Genomic DNA, 23,741 nt, shown 5'->3' with positions numbered 1-23,741 from the left:
AAGGTACAGCTTAGATTGAACTATGGATATTTATTCCATGAATTAATACAACCATTGCACGTTATTATATGTTTTCAGATTAATAGAGTCCATTGGCTCAGCAGTTCATAATTTATCAATTATTATGTACCTCCTATATGCCAGGCATTGTGGGAAATGTTTTCATGTGGCTAGGTCATGTTTTTGAAGCATATAGTTTTTATTTCCATGAGGTAAAAATAAAAGTTTAGCAAGAGCATTAATACAAGGCAAAGCTAGGGTTGGAACTCTGTCTTGACTCTAATTGCACTGGGCCAGTAAATAGGCCCAATATCCTCCCTTACTCTCCCCAACTGGCACTGGTAGCTGGTCATCCCTGTGGTGATATTTTATTTGTGAACCCCAATAAAATTTATCTGGGGATCAGAGAACAGAGCCAACCACTATATTAAACATAGAGGTCAGGCAGTGGTAGCACACACCTTTAATCCTATTACTCAGGAGGCAGAGATCTGTCTGGATCTCTGTGAGTTCAAGGCCACTCTAGGAACAGAGCCAGGCATGGTGGCACACACCTTTAATCCCAGCACTTGAGATCTCATATCTTTGCTTTGGAAGGACACATGCCTTTACTCCCAGGAAGTGATATGGCGGGACTCAGAAAAAAGGTATATAAGGTGTGAGGAAACAGGAACTCAGGTCTTAAGGCTGAGGATTTCAGTCAGAGGAAGTCTCTCTCTGGAGGCTGAGAAGTTGGTAAGGTGAGGTTGGCTGTGGCTTGTTCTGTTTCTCTGATCTTTCAGCATTCACCCCAATATCTAGCTCCTGTTTTTTGTTTTTGTTTTTATTAATAAGACCTTTTAAAGATTCGTGTTACACATCCCCTTGGCCACATATGACTGGACTGACTATGAGTCCCAATTGCAACATCTGTCCATACTTCCCTCAACTCCTCACAAGATTAAGGAGAATGTTAATCTGCACTTGCGTGACCCAGTAGTATGGAGAAAAGCAAAGCCACACATCTCCAATTCGCTACACCTACACCCATGCTAGTTAGGAGAGCAGTAACAGGGTAGACATTCCCACAACCTCACTGACTTCTGGGACTGTTTTAGGAGAGTCGAGCCATGGGGCACTGTAGCTACAGACCTTCTTGTCTAGGTGCTTATCCCAGTTTGGTCTAGTTTCTGGAACTCACTTTTTTTCTAAGTTACATCAGCAAAACTATAGTGTTTCAGTGACTGAGAAAGAAGTTAAAAACAAAACAAAACAAAAAACTTGTACCTCCCAGAACATAAGAAAAGCTGCTAATTGATTGGGCTCCAGGGCCACAATTTTGGAACATTAGAAATAGAATTTTCCTGAAATATTCATAAGAAGGTGAGTCCCAATTCAGTAGTTAATAATTCTCCTCCAAAGTGAAAACACATAGCAGGGTAATTCTACCAAGGAACATCTAGGTAGATTTGCTAATTCTGATTCAGTACTTTGGAAGGTCTTTCAAGAGAAGAGTGGGAGAGGGCCTCAAATTAATCTTTGCCCCAGGGTAGCAACATGCAACATTTAAAAGCCACTACTTTGGCAGGAGGAAGAACTCCTTTTTAATTACCTGTTCTTTGCTTTAGTGTATGTACTAGAAATTTGGGGAACACATCCTATCACTGGCATTAAAAAAAACCAGAGTGACCCAGGGGAACATTTCTCTGGTGACTATACATTTATCTGAAGAGATTCCCATTTATTCTTTTTGTCTTGGAATATGTTCCAATTATAGACAGTGTGGAAGATAATAAAAGAAGCCAAGTTCTGTACATGGCTCCTACCATTTTCTGTTGTCACTGTTCACCATTCTGAGGCCCTCTGATTCACCAGCTTAGCCTCCTACACTTAGGTGCCAGGCCCCAAGACTCTTCAGAAAGAGGCCATGCTCCCTCTTCCTGGGCCCCAGCAGCCCCAGCAACTATCTGTGCAGGTAGGAAGTGACCTTTATATCATCAGCTCTTTGCCAGTGTTGGGATTCAGGTCCATTTGCGCAGAGTGCTTGTACTAAAGAGAGGACAGGGAATTATTGACAAGTTAAAAAAAAAAAGCAATCTTTCCCTTTTCTTTAAAAACTAACTCCCCTCAGAGGATGCTCATTTGCAAATGATATTTGACAAGAAATCAAAACTAATAATAATAGCCATACCCTGGAGTTATATTCAGAGGATGATGTAAACTTCACATAGCAATCAAGGACCTTTCAAAATATAACAGATTTGAGATTTATCATACAAAAATGCATTCTATATATCTTAATTTTCAAATACATTATTTATGCCATCCCCAATATAAAAATGAGGTCAGAAGAAAAGAAATACTTTAAATCAGTCCACCCTTTGAGAAAGTTGCTTGCGGCATAATGAAAGGAGTTGGTCTCGGGATGAAACAGCAAGTGGTTCTGAGGTCTCCTTAGCCATAGGAAACGGTGCTGCCACCTTGGCCATCTGGGGAGGGTAACCTGGTCATGTCAGATGTCACCTTGCCATCTGAGAACATGGAGGGAGGGAAGCAGGCCATCTTTAACCCCAGAAGAACAAATGCCATGCTATTTATGGACAAAATGGATCCTGTTAATTTAAAAAAAAAAAAAAAAAACTATACTTCAGAGCAAACTTCAGGCAACTTAGCCTGGCAACACTTCATTAATTTTAATGAATTTTTATTTATATGTGTGAAGTTCCTTAAACATCTAATTAAAACTTTCCATCTAACTTGGGATCGCTTTCTGCCAAAGATGGCCATGTTATATAATGCGAGCATCTTATTTAATTAGAAAAAAATTCAAGAGGTATGTGTACTGTATGTACTTAAATATCTATGTGCCCATGGAGACCTGCACCAGATGAGATGGTTCACGGGAAATAAGCATGATCTTCATTCTCATAGTCTTTTTCACTAATCAAATGTAGCTGGGCACATCTTACCAAATAAAGGATGATGGTATGGGCCTAGGGAGAGGTTCAAATTGCTTGTATGTCTCAGAAATTTAGGGTACTAGGCGAACGGGCAACTGCCTGTAACTCCAGTCCCAGGGGATACAGTTTTCTCTTCTGTCCTTCAAGGGCACCTGCACTCACATGCATGTATGCACACACACACAAATAAAAAGAGGAAATCTTTTTGAAAAGTACAAAACTTTGGGTAGAGGGAACTCCGAGCATCTTTCAAGATAGGTAGGAAGGAGAACTAGTGTGCCTGCATCTAGCACCATTTCCACAACTTTAAAAAGGAACAAAACACTGGAAATGGAGAGGTCTCAGGGTATAGGAGAACTCACAGCAGGCCAAGCAGAAGCCTGGTTTGTGCTAGAGATCAACACTGCTGCATCTATCTAGGAAAGGGCATGAAAATGGCAGGTGGGAATGGTGGGTAACAATGGCCAGTGCTCAGAGGCCGTTGCAAGCTCCACTCTAACATTTGCTCCTGTTGAGGTCAAAAGAGACCACAACACTTACTGTGGCATTTACCTTCCTAAGAGAAAGAATGCTCAGCTGGCTTTCTCACAGCCAGCTCCCCACAGGTGCATAAGCCCAATGCACAGAAATCACGGTGGGATTCATTTCTAGCATGGACAAAACTGAGTGCCATTTCAAAAATATGAAGATGGCAGGTGTTTGTGAGTGCGTGTGCCAGAAATCACAATTATGAGCATGAATGTGTCAATCTTTTAAACATTCATCCTGAGAAATATTTAATTCCCAATATTGTCAAAATAAAATATAGTGCTTGAGGATATTTTAAGGAGATGTGGCCTGCTATTTGGATTTTCCCATTTCTGATGTTTCTCCATTTTGTGCCACAATATGGATTGATTTTTAAAATCAAAACCAAAGTTATGTCTAAAATCCATCTGTGTTCCAGGTTGAGAGGTATCTAATTTTGTCATCTTTTGCTTTTCCTCTATCTTAGTACATTTCCATTTCTTCTATTAAGTATCTCTGATAAGGAGATAGATTAAAGATAATAAAAGTGGTTTGTTTGTTTGTTTGTTTTTTATTGCAAACTCCATGGGCTGACAATTGGGCAGTCAAAGCACTTTGCTGCCAAGCTTGATGACCTGAGTTTGATCCCCAGAACCAACATAGTGGAAGGAGAAAACAAAGATCACAAGTTGTCCACTGAGCTCAACATGTGCACGCGCATGCGCATACACACAAACACATAAATAAATTTTAAATTACACACTCCACAGTAGCCATAATAAAATCTGTAAGTAGCAGATTGATCACAAATGAACTGAGTATCTGTGAATTATGTGTGCTAAATGTTTTAGGCACCTAAAACAGATGTCAAGGAAATTTTCAGAAAGATGGCAGACTGGCACTCCATGTTAGCAAGGACCAAAGGAGTGCTAGCATTTATAAAGCTGCTATGATCTAAAATAAAAAGACCACATGCTTGGGAAACTTGGGTTAGTTGTACGTGAAGATTAATGAAACCAAAGCATCTCCTTGGGAATGTGCTTTCAAGCGAGGGTGTGATTGGCTGATTCTTCTAGAATGGAAAAAGATTTCCGTAATCCTAGCAACCTGGAGTCTGAAGTAGGAACATTGACACAACTTCAAGGCATCCCGCACTATATAGTGATTGGTGGGCCAGTTTAGGCTACACAGTTGAGACTCGTTCATAAAACCAGAAATGTATGCAAAACCAGTATGTTTATGGCTGGTCTGAGTGATTGTGCTGAAAAGTGACTTCTGCCTAAAATGTGATTGCTATCCTAAACAACAGTCACTTCCTCGGAGGGGAGAGCTGCCTTCAGCCCTTACATACGATGGTTTAGTAGGGAGGTTCTGGGTCCCTCTTATGCTTCAAATACAGATGAGCAGTGGCCAAATCATTCTGATTCAGTCTTAATCTCAACTTTTCCAACTGAGGTGTATCTCCCCAACCAAATTATGAGAATACCCAAGCTTTGTCAGGTATCTGGCAGAATGCTGAGCTTATGGCATTGTCTCCCAGTAGCTTCATTCCCTTCCCTGAGAAACAAAGTGTGGAGCAGCATCCCATCATCTGAAGGATGGCTCCCCATCCTCCCCATGCCCATGTGTTGGTTCCCCATCCTCCCCATACCGCATGTGTTGGCTCCCCATCCACCCTGTCCTTATGTGTTGGCTCCCCATCCTCCCCATCACCATATGTTGGCTCCCCATCCACCCTGTCCTTATGTGTTGGCTCCCCATCCTCCCCATCACCATATGTTGGCTCCCCATCCATTCCCATCCCCATGTGCTGGCTCCCCATCCTCCCTGTCCTCTTGTGTTGACTCCTCATCCTTCCTATCACTGTGTGTTGGCTCCTCATCCTCCCCATCCCCATATGCTGGCTCCCCATCCTCCCTGTCCTCATATGCTGCCTCCCTATCTTCCCCATTCCCATATGTTGGCTCCCCAGTCTGAGACAGCCTTGTGACATCCAACATTGATCTGCATCTTTCATTCCATATCACCAAAAGGAAAAGCAGTGAGTCAAAGCTGAGCTTTCTTAAATAACAAATGCCAGTGCCATTTGCCATAACCCTGTGTTTTAGTGATGCATTCCCATTTTCCTAACAGGAGTTAAAAAGACTGTTCTCCAGAATTGTTTAAAAGGCTAACATTTTATGTCTTTTATTGTTGAAGAAGGCAATTATAAAGAAATGAGAGATATATCATGGAGTTCTCACAGGAAAGTACCAAGGAAATTGTTACCCTTTGCACACAATGTTTTCTACTTAAAAACATCTCAAGAAATTCAACAAGGAAATGAGGAAAAGTGAATTTCACATGTGATCAGAAAAGAAGTGGCTGAAATAATAGCTTGGGGCCATCCTAATGGGATGAATTTTAATCACTTTCTAATCTATTTCTTTCCTGTTCTTTTTAAGCATGAGGTAGGAGTACATGGCTTCATGTGGTATGAGGTATATAACTCACTTCTTGCCTGAATGTATTTCCAGTTGTGTTTTCATTTTTATTGTCTTCGTGTTGTTTCAAATAGTAAGTCAGTGTTGACCTTTCAGTACAGTCATATTTATAAGGTTGAAACTATTGTGGATATAAGTATCTTGGAATGTGTTGAGCAACTGATCTCTGTAAAGAACATCACACCATAGTGGCTCTACGGTTAGTTCTGCAGAGCGACTGATGGCAAAACTGAGCAGAGTCACTTTATCACATACCAGCCAAATTCTAAGTTTTAGGAGCAGCCTCCTACAGATTAGGTGGATGGTCAGCAGTACCAGCCTGGATGCAGGACAGCAGATGAAGGCAACAGAGAGACGGGAGGGGACTTGGATAGATGAGTGGATTCACCACGTATAATAGGCTCTCAGGTATCCTGTCTGCAGCCACAAAGATGGAACCTGCAGAGCTCCCCTCTGTTCAGACTCTACCGCATTAGTTAAACAGCAAAAATCATGGGGTTTTGGCACAAAAGCTGGCAGTTGCAACAGGGAACTAACCCGGGTGTCATGACTCTTTCCAGGTAGTAGGTGTAACCTTGAAGAAAAAATGGCACTGTCTTCAAAAAAGTGACCTGACCCTGGCTTTGGTGGGTTTTTCTGCAAGAAATGCAAAGCCCCGCATGTGTTTATGATTCAACCTTTCAGCCGACCACTGCTTTGTTCTAGAGTTCAGCATGAAAGGACTAATTTTTGTTTGGTTTTTGTTTCTGTTTTAGTAAAAAGCATGTCTGTTGCTAATTCTAGCTACTATAGTTGCATATGTAAAAATTCTCTCTTTGTAGTTTATAGATTGGTAGCATTTCAAATAAATAACATTTTGAAAATTTTACCTGAAATTTTTTGAGATGCTTATCAATTGATATCTTCCTTCTCATCGCAAGAGGAGTCTGAGTTATTGCTTTTCAATTATACCTTAGAATACTAGATTTGTTCCTGTAAACATAGCAGGGATTTGAATACAAGCATGCCACTTTGTGTATTGCTATATTATTAGAACGTCTTAGAGCATGGAAAGACTTCTTCGCAAATGATTTTGCTCTTGAAAAGTTGCAGAAATAAATGTTATAAGACAGATATTTTTCTATAAATGAGCATAGCTTATAGACATATAGTAAGTTAATAGCATGCACTCTCTCACTCAAACAACTTTAATATCTGAAAGATATGTTAAATGGCTGAATAGTACCCCAATACATCTTTTCCCAGAATTCAGAATTGTGCTGTTATCTATTTTAGGAAAGCCATATTGCTTCATTAAAGAGGAAGCCTGGAATTCTTGTCTACCCCAATTGACTCTGCAATGAAACATCAAGTTTACCTTTATTCTTGCAGAAGTCAGTAAGTCTAAGGAGCAATGCCATGTGGTCTTTTGAGAACACATATGCAAATTATTACTGATTCATTGGTGAAATAATAGCTCCACTACCTGCTATTCATCTTGGAAAGGAACACATTGTCATTTAATAGTGCAACCCTTAATCAAAACAAGCACATCTTAAAATCTATTAACTGTACAAAAAGGTTTCCTTTTTTGACATAAATAGAAGCTATGACTGGCTACATTTTAGAAGGTTAGAACCTGAATAAACGGAGGGGTTTGTCCCTAAATGGAACCTGCTTTTTAGGTGTCCTTGCAACACCTAAAATACTAATATAACCCAAGCCCTTTTGTTTTGCATCAGGTGAGGCTTTACTGAGTTCTGGAGTTAATTCCCTTTCCAGGCAATGCCCCGCTCAACACACACATGTGACACTTGTCCATGTGTCTCTTTGTGAGACAGCAATAAGTAGATTGACAACACAAATATTTTATGTGCTTTTATTATAAAATGATTTGCTCCAGAGAGGCTCTGGCAAGAGACCTGAAAACATTTAAAGTTTTTGTTTCTCAAGTATTGAGAGATTGTTGGGAAAATGGGGGTTTGTTTTGTTCCATGATGACATATTCATATTTACTCTCATAAACCTGATAATCTGGTCAGCTTAAAGGACAGAAGGTTAACACCCCTTGCAGTCTCACAATTCTCTTTATATGAGACGAACTGACACCAGACACAGCAAAATCACTGCCCCAGAGGGGTATTTTACTTGTGTAATTATAGAATTCTTCAGTTAAAAGACATGTCTAAAATTGTACTGAAGTTCCTCGGTCTCAAAAACATTGAAATTAGAAGAACTTCTACTTGACTCAGGTCAGACCATCCCACAGAACACCATGGGTAAAACCCTGGTATGGGAAGCCACTGTAGAATACTTAAGAAGTGAAGTTTGTGTACTCTTTATGGCAAATTCACTGAAAAATGAGATTCAGAGAACACTCAGAAAACACTTTGCAAATCAAATCCTGGCTCTAATCTCTGCCTCAAACCAAACTATCTAAGGGCTGTCTAGTCATCATTTATAAACGAACACAACAGGAAAGTCATAGCATGCTAAAATTGATACTATAAAAATATGTTCCTATCATGTTAACTACCTTCAAATATATTATACATATAAAATACTATGTAAAACAGGTCCGCTGTGAAAGGTGACAAAGTAGCAGCTAACTAAAAGTTCACAAATAATCTTTCAGATTTTGTGTGTTTTCTCCTCAGCCAAAAGCCTCAAGATTCCCTGGCAGCAGCCCACCTCTTCACTCATGTTGGATTGCGCTTTAAACACTAGCCTGTCTTGTCATAAATAACTTCAAGACGCCTCCTGACACATTCGTTGTTGGTTTCACTGTTGTAGGGAAAAGGCTCTAGGGCTGCAGATAAGGCTGTTGCCATGGTGATGAAGGAGATACCGAGGGAGGAGTCGGCAGAAGAAAAGCCCCTCCTTACTGTGACATCACAGGTGGGCAGACCCATAGGGTTCCTGTAGGAAGCTGACATATGTTAATGTATCAAAAAAAAAAAATGTGATCATCAGCTAAAAAAACAAAAAAAACAAAAAAAAAGCAAAACAGCAAAACAAGCCAATCTTTTTAAAGCAGTTTCAATGAAACAACTGTAAAAATATAAATTAAAGCCAAAATTACAAAAGAAAAAAATTAGTTCTTGATCATGGATATTAATTTTCATTACTCAACATTAGTTTTTAAATGAAGACAATGTATATCCAAGTATAACACTCTGCTTCTTTAAAAGGAGTCTTGTTGACATTGAGAAATGCCAATAACAAGCAAACAAATCGAATTCCTGAATAAATCCAGTCGTATTGTATACATATGTCAGTTTACCAGATGCTCTAAATTTTCTTAAATGTTAAATATATTTCTGTTGTGACTTTGCATACTACACATGTCTATACATATTTATGTCGATAACTAAGTTACAGGCATGAGTGGGAAGTCCCCGAGTTTCCATGCAGAAAATGGCTCTCGGCTCCTCCCCACACTTAGTGGCCTCAATGAGGAAATACCATCTCCATTTCAAGCACTAAAGGGCCATTTTCAGCCTTTATTGTAACACACACAGAAAAAAAGTCCTCATTTGTCATTGAAGGCGTGCTGAAACTGGTCCTGCGCATGCCCGGGGACTTCCAAAACACCCTGTAAAAGTCTCCATAAATATCTATAGCACGACTCATCACCACCTTGTGCAATTCCCAGTTTTAAATTCTGAGATGAAAAATATTTTTCTTGCACTTATCTTATAATTTAGATTAGGTTGTTAAACATTTCATTTCTTCCATAACGCCTTCGTAAATGCAGCAGTTCTCTTTCGATTATGCACACGCCTAGAATTAGAAAAATGGCCATTTACAGCCCCGTGAAGCACATTTCTGTCAAAAGCTAAATTATGGTGGCTTATTTTCAGAATATCAGCAGATCTGGTCCCCAGCTGCTGCCAACATGTGTGTTTTTATTTTATTCTAAATGCCACATTGTAAGTAATGAAAATTATATAACACCAAAATTAAATAAAGTTTTAAGTTATTAAAGATTTCTAGGATTGGGAAGTTCTACATTGTCAGAGTGTGTTTATTGTTGCTGTAGTTGTCCATAAAGAAAAGATGCTTTTTCCTTCAATGTCATTAAGTTGTCTGTCCTTTACTGAGTTGACGTTATGAAGTATATACCATTTTACAAAGATCACCTGCCCATCAGAGTCACACCTTTGTGAATCCTATATGCAGAATACCCAGTCCATGTTACTTCTGTGAATGATTGGCAGGTGAGCACTTGACACTCTGGGCAGGTGATGAGCCACATGCCTGGGATCACATAGGCTCTTGTGCTGCACCAAAGCATCTTGGGAAATCACAATTAAGACAGGCTCCAGCCATCTCCGAGTTTCCCAAATCTTACATTTTGCTGTTACTTCCCAGTAATCATTTCCACATGTTTGATATCAACATGATATCTAAGCTTGAATTTAAAACTTCATAGACATGATATTTTCGATATTTTAACTTAGGTAAGAAATCATAAATATCGTCATCCTCTCACATTCAGGACATTTGTGTGTGCCCTTTTAAATCTGTCTAGTGTTGTGTGGACTGTTTCTGAGAGACTGATTATGACTTTACTGCATGAAGATTGTGTAACGCTTTCTTTAATGCTTTGTATCCTTATTGCATATTGGCCAGTTTATGAATCAGCAGGAAGAATTCTGATTCATAAAATGTGATGCACTTGTTGTAATGATAATTCTATGGAACTCAGTGACAGCTATGATAGACTAATTTCTCAGCCAAATGTAGTTTCATTAGCTGATATGTTTTTTTACACGACACACAAGTGGCTTTTCCCCTGGTATGCACCAGTGTCATGCACAAGCCAAAAAGAAGCAGAGTGAGCTGAAAAAGTGAGTACTTCGCACAGCGACCACAGCATCCAGTCTGTCTGTCACGCCACATTTCTCAATTGTGTGAATGTCCTAGTGTCATGTGTGCCCCAGTGTGTCTTGTAAAGACTATGGTGTAGCACTACACATCGCTGAGTAGAAGGACTCATCTTCATCCCTGGTATATTGACACCAGCTGTCATATCATAGATGCCAGACATATCTGAAGCCAATTGCTACCCTTTTGGGATGATCATAAAAGATAAATACAGAAAAGGTCACTGTGTTACATCACCTTGTTCAGTAACTATTTACTCAGCAGCCCAATATTTCAGCATTTTTAAAACGTGATTACAATGGTTTATTCACGAATGTTTATAAAGACTTAGCTAGCCATTCACCAGTGATACCATCTTCAGCAGATGAAACAAAGCAGAAGAATTGGCCAGATGATTGGATTCAAAAACAAGACCCCAGAAAGTATAATTACTAATTTATAGAAACAAACAAGTTCAAGTTCATGATGCCCTAAATTAATGCTAACTCAAACAGTTTGTAAACAGGCATACATTGATAAAATGTTTGAAGGAAAAATACAGATTGCAAATTTTTAAGGAAAAATCTCCTCCAGGCCTGGCCTCTCCAGTACTAGGGCCACTAGTCACATGGCCACTGAACACATCTGGGTTCCAGAAATTGAGACATGCTGCAAAAGTTTCAAAAAGAAAAAAGGTTTGAAGACTTAATCCCAAAATATGAAAACTATTACATTAATCATTTTTATTGATTGCATGTTGAAATATTTTGGATATGCTGAGTTAAATAAAATGCGTTATTGAAATTATTTTTACTTGTTATGACCACTGAAGATTTTTATGGTGTAAAGTTATTATTGTTTATATTAAGCAGCACTGCTGTAAGCTGTAACACCTAAGCAAATCTAATTTTATGATAGACAGGAAATCCATGTACCCAAAGATTATGCCCTGGAAAATGGGGATTTGTTTTTAGGAGACAAAATAGCCTTAGTGAGTATATTTCTCTCTGAAGGAAACTTGAGAAAGTTTCCTTTTGACAAATTTGGCCTCCTAGCTGTTTGAATCAAGGTATACCGGGCCCCTTTTTCCTCCAGAGCTCAGTGTCTTAGAACTGAGTTTCACATCTCTTCTGCCTAAAGGACATTTTCTGTCCCATTTCAGCTCCATGCTCTGTCTGCTCTTCTTATCCCTCAATAGGAATCTAATTTTTCTGTGTTTGATAAAGAGAGAAAGAGCAATGTCCTTAACTGGGAAAATGTTCTCAAGGTTCCTAAACAGAGCCTCATTTGGGTTCCTATCATCAACTTAAAATGATTGCCTTAAATATATACACATAACTTTTAGTAATAACACTGCCCAACTGTGGAATGACATCTGAGTTCCTTTCCCCACAAATGGATTAATTGTGTACATCTAACTGTCCTGCCTGGAGAAAGTCTGATTGACTATTCTTTAATTAAGTCCAGGATTTGGAGATGTTTGACAGTGACAAGAAGAACTAACATGGGCAATGGGGGTGGAGCCTAGTCAGGGCTGTTAGTACATAAATACCTAAATCTCTCAGGTATCAGAGTAGTCATGACAAGGCTCTGAAGTCAGACTGTTTAAGGGGTGCATGATGGTTAACTTGGCTTATAAATAGATTGATATAGCTCACATTCAATTTTAGAGAATCCTCCACATATGATCACTATTTTGATAGTCATTACATGAATCCTAAACTTGCATGGAATTAATAAGCTATAAAGTAGTTCTATATAACAAAATGATAAATGAAAACCTACCCCACAATTCACATACACTTCAAATCAACAATGTCACACACAATAAGGGAGTTTTTTAGTGTACAGATGCATATTTGTGTTTTATTTCTATAGACACAAACTGATCTTAAAAATTCCCCATACCTATTACTATAATATTTTATATCAACATTAAAAATATGAGATTATTTATTAGTTGTTTCCAATTTTTAGCTGCCCTGGTTTCATTTCTGTTTCTGGGACAAATACCCTCACAAAAAGAAACCTCAGAGAGACAGGAGCTCATCTAGTTTACAATTCCAGGTTGCAGTCCATTATTGTAGGGAAGCAGAAACCTACAGCACCACATCCACACTTAGGAGGAAAAAGAGAATACATGCCTTCTTGGTTGCTTGTTCTTAGCTAGCTTTCTCCTTTCTTGTACTGTCCAGGGTCCCCTGCCTAGGGAATGATGCCACCACAGTGGTCTAAATGTCTGTACCTCAGTTAACCATCAAGACAATGCCCACTGGCACGCCCACAGGCCAACCTGATCTAATTAATTCTTCATTGAGACATTCTTTCCAGGTGTTTCTATATAGTGTCAAGTTGACAATTAAAACTGGCCAACACACCAGCTTTATCATTTTAACATTAAAAATTATTCTTTAAATTTGAAATGTTAAGCAACAGAGCATAATATTGACCTTAAGTGAAATCAGCTATACTGCCAGGAATTAATATCTCGTATACTGTTTGATTATCTGAAATGCATTTTGCTTTGTTGACACAATTTTTAATGAAAAACCTGATAGATTTATTTGAAGATAAAGTTAAATTTTAGTCACAAAGTAAGTAACATAATTATGCACTCTTGTTTAAGCAATAGAATGTATTTAAAACCAAAATATTTTCCAACGAAGCCATCAATTTGAAAATATGCAAGAAGGGGTTGAAATGAGGAAAGAGAAGGGAGAAATGATGTGATTATATTATAATCTCAAAAAATAAAAGAAATAATTTGAAATAAAATATTTCCTTACAATTTGGTTCAAATCACATAATAACATTAATTTTCAAACACTAAAATTACAGGAGTTAAAATGGAACTAAGGCAAGTGTATGTTCAAATGAAGTATTGAGATAGTAATCCATTGGAACTGGTCGTGTTGCCTGCATCTGTGTGGCAGCGTCTACTGACCACATCAATTGACTAGTCTTAATAGCTCACCATTCAGTTGAAATCATTTGGCTGAATATTTGATTAACAATAAACTATAAAGAGTAAATTGTCTTTTGAATCCTGATTGACAAGGAACCCCTTCACGCCAATCCTCGCCTACCTTCTTCAGACCCCTTCTGTGTCTTCTGAAGTATTTTCCCTCAAACTCTCCAGATTCAAGTTTATGATTTAAAATAAAAAGTGGGGTGAAGAGATTATGTCTTGAGGTGACTTTGCCCTCCCATTCACCTATGTCCATGTCCTTCTTGTCAGTGGTGATGGTGTTGGGCTGGCATAGGCCTGAATGAATGTCTACTGCTTTAGATGTTAATTCTTGGCATTCTTCATCTCTTGGTAGAAAAACTAGCAACCTTACCAGCATTACAAAATGCCCCTTAGGTGCCACTACATTCCCCATTTAAAAGACACAATCCTGGATGGAAACAGACCTGAATGTTAAAGCTTTCTAGGAAGTTGCTAAGCATTTTGAAAGAGCACTAATACCACCATAGGTTGCTCCAATTCAGGATGAAGTCCAGGATGCCCACATGATCATTCTGTTGTACCATCAGCCAGTTACATAAAACTGGTCAGCATTTATTAAACCACTACTATAAGATGCCAAAAGAGATTTGCTAGTCTCTAATGTCATGACAGTTCCAGTTAGTGAGGAGGAAGACATTAAAACTAAGATGGTGGTACTATGTAAGCACAGATATGGAGATGATTCAAAAGGTGCTCACTTTCCTGCACTGATGAAGGTCAAGATGTGCCATTATAGGGATGCCTGCAAGTATCCATTACCAACATGGGACTTGTTTTGCATGTGCTTGGAATTGAAACTAGAGACTTGCTCATGCTAGGTACATTTTCTCTCACTGAGCTACATCCCCAACCACCTCTGAACTGATGCGAACACTAAGAGGTCACAGTCAGAGAAGAAAGGGAAATGGACTGAGACAAAAACCTCTCATCTAATGAAGTGTGCCTTCTAAACTCAGCTACGACAATCTGCTTACTAAGAATCTAATTACCAAAACTGCAGCCACCTGACTTAGTTATTAGCAAAGAGAAACCTTTGAGTCACATTTTAATAATACCAATGCTTTAAATGGGGGAAATTGATACAGTGTTTTCAAATGAATTGAAGTAAATCTACAATATGCTTTACCCTGATGATGAATAAAGAGGGAATCCATAACACACAATTTGAAAGTAAAGTTTAGTAGAATTGTTTGGGGATTCCATTCAACTTGATTTTTTTTCTTTGTAACCTGGAAGATTCACTTATTCTTAAATCACCATGAGAAAAACCATCTGCTTGTTTAAGAATGAGAAGGAGGGCATGGGGAAGCTGATCTTGTCTACACACTTAAAAATACCACTGCTGTGACTAAAACAATGTTCAATCCATTTCATTGGACTGTGTGAAATACACATTTTTGTGCCTTAAATTCTTGCCAAGACATTGTCTCATTTGTCTGCCATTTCTTGAACACCTTTTGCATGAAATTCCCCAATAGAAGCTGTGAAGGCTGTAAATGGGTGAGCCTCAATGTGTCTTAACTTCAGATCATGTAAGGGAACCTTCCCTTGTCTTCATGATGTTTCTTACCTCATCTTCCACATCTTCATCAAAGCCCAAGCTCTTTCTGACCCATTTTAATGGGTGTTCCATGCTCTCTGTCATCTGGCCTTTCATCTTCTTCACCTGGAACCCTAGCATCATCCAATTCAGCCAGAGCACCACCACACTGGTCCAGCCTGGGAAAAACTAACTCTAAAGGCTGTTCACTGTGCCCTCTTGTTTTGTGTCTCTGGAGTGAAACCTCAAGAATGACAGAGTGATAGGAGATAGCTATCACAGTTGCTTCCATCAGTCCTGGAGTCAGCAGTGGTCAGAAACAGGACACTGAGGAGGACACGGCAGAGGCAGGAGTCTAGGAGACTGGAGACGTGACTCTGCCCTGGGCTTCTTGGAACCTTTCTGAGCCACCATCCCCCGGTTCCCATTTCTCTGGTGCTGAGTGAATCTGAGAGGGCTACTGGTTCTTCCTTCCTTTGGAGACGCATCTGAAATTTGAACAAGTGACTCAGCAACATCGACAAATTCCTATTGCCTTTGACAAGCAGGCTTTCTGGAAGAAAGCCCTTTTTCATTAGTGCCTTTCACTTGTTTTTCTGTTTAGATGCTGATATAAACAATGGTTTTTCTGGAATTCACCAACTATACAGGGTAGTTTTTCAGCAATAAGAACTAAAAATACCTACAGAAGTTGACCATCCCAATATTCTAATCTATAGAAACTCAGGCCTGTTCTGCATCTGGGTGCACAGAAAAATCAGAATTCAGGGATAAATTCTTAGCCCTTCATTGTTTTGGAAGAGGGAGTACCAGAGAACATTTCTTGTAATGTAACTTGTGTTTATCTAAACTAAAAATGATACAGGTTGAGCATTCCTATTCTGAAATAAGATCCAAAACTTACCAAGTTCCAATAATGAGCTGTGAGCAGAAGCCTCTGGCTTCAGAAGGCAGGTGTCAGCTGAAACAGAGTCAGACACCCAAAACCTACAACATAAACTTACCTTCAGGCACTTGTGTATGAAATACAAGTGAACTTTGTGTTTAGACATAGGTCCTGTCCCTAAGTCAGCCCTTGTGTATACATGAACATTTCAAAACTGAACACTATCTAAATTCTTCTCCAAACCAAAATGTTAGTGAAGAAATAACCTGTATATTTTTTAAATCAACACAGAGAATTTAGTTATACACAGTTGTCTGTTTGTGAAGTTAGACTTTCTTATTTAAGTCCTGATTATCAAAGAAATAGCTGTGACATCATACATAAATATTCATACTTTTAAAGTCACAGTTGTGTTGTGTCTCATGCACATTAGCCAATGGGGCCTGTGTGCTGGTAGTCAGACCTTGCTGCCTGGTGAGTGCAGGTCTGTTAGAGTAACGTTTCAGAGGATGTTGTGGTGACATCAGCTTTTTGGCACTGTGGCATCCACACCACATTTCACAGGAATGTGAAATTTGCATTAAATCCTGAGGGTCAAAGGAGCAACTGTCATCACTGCACCCTACATGATGCCTGGATCCCAGAAACCATCCCCTGAACAAAGCGGTACAAAACTGCCTATATGAGAAGCAGACCTGGACACAGAATCACCAGGGGTGGGCCATTTTGTCATTTTCTGGTATCTTACATGCCTTGACAGGGATTTGAAGCACATATTCAGATCATAAAATGGACATTTATGCCAGAAAATATTTTAGCTAATTCCTAAACTTGAGTTGTCTACAGCATTTTTAAAAACTCAAGTGTCTTACCCAGAAACTACAGGGAACTCACAAACCCTCAACCCTTAAAACTATTTCAAAATAAACAGCATGGGTGATAGCCAAGAGGAATGGTCCAAAAATAAAAAATCAAAGGGATCAGAATTTCATTAATAGGTTAAAGGAACATCTTTTAATACAAACCAAAAAAAAGGTTAAAACCCACCCCCATCTTAGAAAATGTGATTCCCAGTGAAATGTGTCTTTGGATGTACAATAATTGAAGACTAATGTCGTTAACTTAAACACTAAAAGGAAGGCATTCTCTATGGTATCCCACAATAATATCCACAAATGTATATAAAAATCAAATGTTTAACTCTCTATAAAAAGCTCTATGGGGATCTGAGGTTTGATGCACTTTAGTAACAACTGTGTACTTGGGTGGGTGTCCAGTCTATGATGAGCATGAACGACTTCATTGACACTTCAGAGACACAATAACATGATAATGAATGGAGTTCAATATTTTGACTTGGCAATATTCCAAAGCCCATTATTTCTTAATTTATGTTTCTTTAAAAAATATTAAAACCTTAACAGGTTAGTTATTAAAATTCTAGGGACTTTGAGGCACATCTTTTCTGGACCCCAAGTAGAGCCAAACAGCTATGTTTCCCCCAGAAAACCAAGACTCCCTAGTTAGGGACTAACTGCTTATGTAGATGAATATTTCTCTCTTAACTATAGACATCATGGACTGAAAGAGAAGCAGAGTAACTGAAAGTAAACAGCTGGCCAGCACCCGTGATTAGGAACCCACTAAAACAGCTTCAGTTACAATGTTAAGTCTACTAAATTACAGACTGAATTAAGGAGAAAACAGCATTATGCCTATTGGAATCTAGTCCCATAGACTAAAGGTTCTCACAAATACCTACAAAATGCCTAGACAGGTAATAAAATAATATTTTCACATCTCAAATAATATTTGTTATGTCCTACAAAACCATTCTAAGGAAATGAGGGGTTTGTTCTAGGCACCTTGAGCTTTTAAGAAGGGAACAAAAATAGTGTTCATCCAACCAACCACACAGGTCCATGTGTCTGTCCATCTCACCCATAGACACCAAGTAGCCAGTCCTCCTGAGAGCCCATCACCATGGAATCTGAAGCCACTGTTCCAATACTTTCTAGAACTTTCAGTCCAGATAGAGAATGGCATTAGCCCATAGCAACTGTGATAGAACAGGTGTCTTTTCTCATGTGCTGAAGTCAGGTGACTCTAAAGCCACTCCAGGAGGGAGAGAAACAGGCTTAAGCTTTAACACTGACCTTGGCTGCATCCAAACTATGTTAACAGTGCTGAAGGCTCCTTCCCCAGCCATGGTAATGTTTTGTTTTCTCTATTGCCCCACCCTGTGATTTATTTATGTTTGTGTTTATTTCAGTAGGGCTTGCTTGTCCCCTTGTGTTGCAGGGCTGCATTCTCATTCACCTGCTCCCGCACACTAACAGAGAAGCCCTTTAATGCCCGTGTTCCTTTGTTCTCAGCTGGTGAATGAGCAGCAGGAAAGCAGACCTCTCCTGAGCCCCTCCATCGATGACTTCCTCTGTGAAACCAAATCTGAGGCCATTGCAAAGCCAGTAACATCCAACACAGCCGGTAATTCACTTCTAACTATGTTCAAGGGAATTACATTTTACCTAGAAATGCATGTATGTTTCCTCCTCCGGGCATTTTCCTAAAGAAGTGTGGGCAGTGCTTATTTGTAGCTGTGGACGTTTGCATATTGAAACATACCTGTGGAGGTCAGAAGACAGCTCATGAGAGATGATTCTTTTCCAGCATAGGGGTCCCAGGGATTGAACTCAGGTTGCCAGGATTGGCAGCAAATGCCTTTATCTGCTGAGCCATCTCACCATCCCCCTCCTCCAAGCTTTTCAAGTGGGGAATGATGTTTACAACCAAGTGACTGGCCTGTATACAATTCAGCATAAGTTAATAAATGACTTTTGGTTACACAAGAAACTACATTGTTGGCCTTGAGTATACTGCTGTTCTCACTCAGTTTTTGATGCATACTCTTCTGCATTTACTGCTCTGCATTCCAGAATCCACCATGGTATATAAGGAAAGCTGCTATTTCAGAGTCAGGTTTTGCAAATTCAGCACAATGGTCCAATTATTTCTGAAACTATTTCGTGAAACCAAAGTCTAGGAAAATAAAAATGTTGTGGTAGTCTTTCTGAGTAGAGTTAAGTAAAAATTAAAATACCCTGTAGACATAGGATGTTGTGGAGCGATTTAAATATGGTCCTTGATCTCTCTTACAAATTATCTGAACATTCTGATTTGTACAAACCCTTCCTGGAATTAAGCATTCTCAACAGAACACCCTCTTCTGCTCAGTGCTTGGCACATGTAGGCAGGAGCATTCAGTCACCAATCTGAGGATAGACTGCTGCAGTCCTCTGAACAGAGCTACATTTCTCTACCAGGGCCCCTTTCTACTTCAACCCCATTTGGCCAACATTCCCCTTCAAAGGTGCACTCTTCAAATAATGAGGAAAGTGTGCTGTTTTAGAATGGGAAAGCAGAGATTATAGTGAGTGGGTGGTGACGTCACACTTCCTTCCTAAGTCAGTCCCTCTTTTCCACAGTGGCCTCCACTGGCAAGTGACTCACATTTTCACCACTTGGAATCCTAAGTGGAAACAATCAGATAGGGAAAAAAGTGATGTTTTTCCAGACTGCTAAAAATTACTACAGAAAGAGGAACTAATGCCCCATGGTGGCAGCCCAGGTGGAAGACCAGATAATCTGAAGGTTGGGGGTTGAACCTCGTGCATTCTCACCCAGCTCTGCAGCATGGTGTCAGATACTGCTTCCCCTCTGGTAGCATAGCTGAGGCTCACCTTCCGGATCTAATAATAACACGATCCTTCCCTTGGAAATGACTTGAGAAGCTGAATGAAGCCACCTATGGATGTGCTGATGTGGTCAACTCTAGCTGGGGAGGTCACACCAATTGATATCAGGCAACAGCATTCTTGACACCTCCTTCTTTGTTACCTAATGTCACATCCAAATTATTGTTTTCTAAATCCAGCTGTCACTTAGAGTGCTCAGGAACATAGAACAGTGCTTGCTGTATTCTAAACACGACATTAAAATGAATTCAGACTATCAGATCTGATTGATCCTAACCTCTGAAGCCAGGGCTCAGCCCTCCGAAATTGGAGTACTATCCCAGAAAATACAGAGCTGGTGTCCCTGAACTGCAGGCAACTCCACAAGATTCAGATGCACTGAGGAAGCTCATCCCCATTTTCAATTCCTACGGACAAAGAAACTAAGCCACTTAGAAGCCCCCAGCCTGAGGCCAGGGAAGTGGCTCAGTCAGTAAACACTAGCTTGCATAAACACAAGAACAATCCCCAGAACTCATGTTAAAAAACAAAAGCAATGAGACATGGAAGCGTGTGCTTCTAATCCCCGCACTGGGAGGGCGGGTACAGGAGGATCCTGGGGTTTGCTAGCCTGCCACAAGCTAAGAGAATAGTCATGGATCTCTGAACCTCATATCAAGGTGCTGGCCGGCCAGACACACTATTGTAGGCTCTTGGAGAGATATTGTTCTCATCTCTCTAATCATTCCTATTGGTCCCTTGGGTGTAACATATGACTCCAACCTTCATGTGGGAGTTTGTCTGTGTGGAGATCACATCCATCTTTCTGTCTGCACACCTACCTGTGTCTGAATTCCCCTTTTATATGAGGATATCTATCATCCTGGGATTGTGTCCTGGCCTCCTCCAGGACAGCCTTATCTTTAATCACATTTCCAATGAGGTCATCTTCTCAAGTATGGGAGTTTCTCCCTAGGAGCAAGGAGTGGAGCCCCATTCAATGTATCGTGTAATATTCTGAATCTTTTCTGCCATACAGTAATTTCCAATCACCCTGTGTTGAACACTTTGTTTTACAAGCTTAGAAATATATCTCAAGGCAAAAATTGCTATATTTTTTAATCCCTAAAGAATGTAGCTCTTATAAAAATCAATACAAAGTAAACAATGTAGGAAGTCTTTTTCCAAAGTAAAGGAATTTTTCTCTAACAAGTTTTAAAAGAACATATCTTTAGTTTTATTGCTTAATAAGAGAAAATAATTATGTATCCATGATTTTTTGTGTGTGTGTGCTGGGATTGAACCCAGGTCTCAGACATGCTGAGCTGTTTTCCACCTTCTTTTTTCTTTTTTATTTCTTGAGACAAGTTCTCAATAAGTTGTCCAGGCTGTCCTTGAACTCACAGCAAATGGGGATCTGCCTACTTCCCAAATAGCTGAGATTACAGACAATGGCACCAGACACAACAAAACCCTTGATTTAAAAATGCAGGTGCATAGATATTATATACAGGCTGATAACAATAAATGTCCTGAAATCCACTGAACAGCAGATACTTTAAATGATTAGATTGTCATACATGTAGCATATGTGACAAAATTTGCAATATACTATTGTACAACTTAATAACTCTAACATATGTTAAAACAAGGCCAGCCTAGTCTACAAAGTGAGTTCCAGGAAAGGCAGAAAGCTACACAGAGAAACCCTGTCTTAAAAAAAAAAAAGTTAAAACACAGATCTTTTTGTCAGAGATCAAGAAGAGAAGAGAAGTAGGGGGTCCCTGTTGTGATTTATGAAGCTAGAGAGAGGTTGAGTCACTAGACCAACAGGTAGTTTGGAAGGAACATTTTTTTTATGGTTTATCATTGTTTTAATCTCACTCCTTTGTTTAGAGTTAATATACTTATTGTGGGACTTCTGTACATAAACCATATGATAAAATATCTTAACTAAAATATTGGCATCAGATTTAAAGGACACATTTTTATGAAATTCAAGTGGCTATAAAGCTAGCAACGTGTCTCAGAGAAGCTTAGAAATCTGGCAATCAGGGACTGGAGAAACAGCTCAATTGTTAAAGCATTTGCCAGGCAAGCTAGAGTGAAGGCCAGAGTCCATATCCCCAGGCATTTGCCTGTAATCTGGCCTCTGATGTGGAGACAGGGCCTCCAGGACAGGCAAGTTAGAAAGATTCACTGTGTTGGAAATCTCTGGATTTCAGAGGCCCTTCCTCAATGAATAATGTGGAAGAGCTATTGAATGTGATTCCTAGTATTAACCTAGATGTCCCCATGTATCTACACATGCAGAGCATGCATATACAACACATACAGATACACACACACACACATACACACACACACACACACAGAGCATGCATACAAAACACTCACAACACACATATGCAGAGCATGCATACACAACACTCATAGAAACACACATATGCAGAGCATTCATACACAACACACACAGACACACACATGTAGCACATGCATACATAACACTCATAGAAACACACATATGCAGAGCATGCATACACAACACTCACACACATACACCTGCAGAGCATGCATACACAACACAGATGTGCACATACCCACAAATGGAAAAAGAAAAATCTGAGGAGTAAATTTAATGACATATTATAATAAAGAAAAAGTTGACTTAATTCATTAAATACAGTTTATCTATTTGGTAGATATATTTGAAAGTTTCTACAATTGCCTGTCTAAATCATGCTTCCTTACACACTATGTTGATAATGATATGTCTTTCACCAACTTGTCAAAATAAGACTTCTCTGTTTCTTTAGACAAGGTCTCACTATGTGTCCCTGGCTGGCCTGGTGCTGGTAGATCTGTCTGTCCCTGCCTCCTCGGTGCTAGGATTAAAGGCAGGCACCAAAACACTGACCTCAAACAACACTTCTTACTAGATGCTTTGAGCAGCCCAGCTTCCCAGAGCTCAAGGAGGCTAGTTTCTCTAATGTTTGCAGTGGCCTGGGAGAGCATGGTTTCCTAGGTTGTTGATCTCAGGTGTCCTTGAGACAGTGAGACACGGCTACTTTCACATGTGTTGTCTTCTATTGTCAGGGAGTGTTATCCAGTGGAATTTGGTTATCCAAAAAAAGACAGTTTCTGAGACTACCATCATGCCTCAGACTTTGCAAACTGCCAAATAACTAGGAATTTAAGGGGCACAGGGAGCCACCATATTAATAGTCTACATACTACCTCCATGCCCAGGTAGTCTAGATAGGCTTAAATGACGTGCCTGTATTTGAGTCCCAGTAGGGTCACCAGCATATCAACTGCATTAGATTCCTGTCACTGCCATAACCAGACACCACATACAGAGTGTCCTGAAACACTGTGAGTCTGTGTTTTAAATCTATGGAAGCCAGAAATCCTCTGATGAGGCTGCCATCAGGGACTGACTCCTCTGCAGATCAGAGGAGCTTGTCTGCTTCCTTGATCCCACTGTAGAGGCCACATGCAACTTGTTGGCTTGTGCTCTCTTCTGTCATCGAAGCACTTGTATCTCAGATTCATCCTCATGTCTCCTTCTCAGACTCTGACCCTTCTGGTTTGTCCCTATTAGGACACTGAGACAATGGGACCCACTCCCTGTGGCTGATCCATGGTGACTGACAGGGGTCTGGGTAGAAAAGGCTGCATATGTCAAGCTAAAGAAGGTATTTCTTTGGTCTTGCACTCACACATGTATACATGTGCACACTCTGACACACACCATTGATAGCAAATGATCCTTGCACTCTTGCTTTACATAC

General features: G+C 39.6%; 1 protein-coding gene across 10 annotated transcripts in view; it reads left to right on the top strand.

The window, feature by feature from the left end:
* Pex5l (peroxisomal biogenesis factor 5 like) overlaps window positions 1-23,741 on the top strand; it is a 203,980-nt gene that overhangs the window by 116,710 nt on the left and 63,529 nt on the right. For 4 of the 10 annotated variants that reach the window (XM_036189324.1, XM_036189331.1, XM_036189326.1 and 1 more), the window contains 3 exons: window positions 6,490-6,555; window positions 8,702-8,806; window positions 18,589-18,700. In XM_036189324.1, coding sequence (XP_036045217.1) covers window positions 6,490-6,555; window positions 8,702-8,806; window positions 18,589-18,700 — 283 coding nt within the window. The remainder of the gene's footprint in view (window positions 1-6,489; window positions 6,556-8,701; window positions 8,807-18,588; window positions 18,701-23,741) is intronic. The other 6 variants (XM_036189329.1, XM_036189333.1, XM_036189332.1 and 3 more) reach the window with 2 other exon arrangements.

Source organism: Onychomys torridus, chromosome 6, assembly GCF_903995425.1.
Source record: "Onychomys torridus chromosome 6, mOncTor1.1, whole genome shotgun sequence".
Classification (NCBI taxonomy): domain Eukaryota; kingdom Metazoa; phylum Chordata; class Mammalia; order Rodentia; family Cricetidae; genus Onychomys; species Onychomys torridus.
Note: the sequence above shows the minus strand (reverse complement) of the source record. Positions and strands in the feature narration are given on the sequence as shown.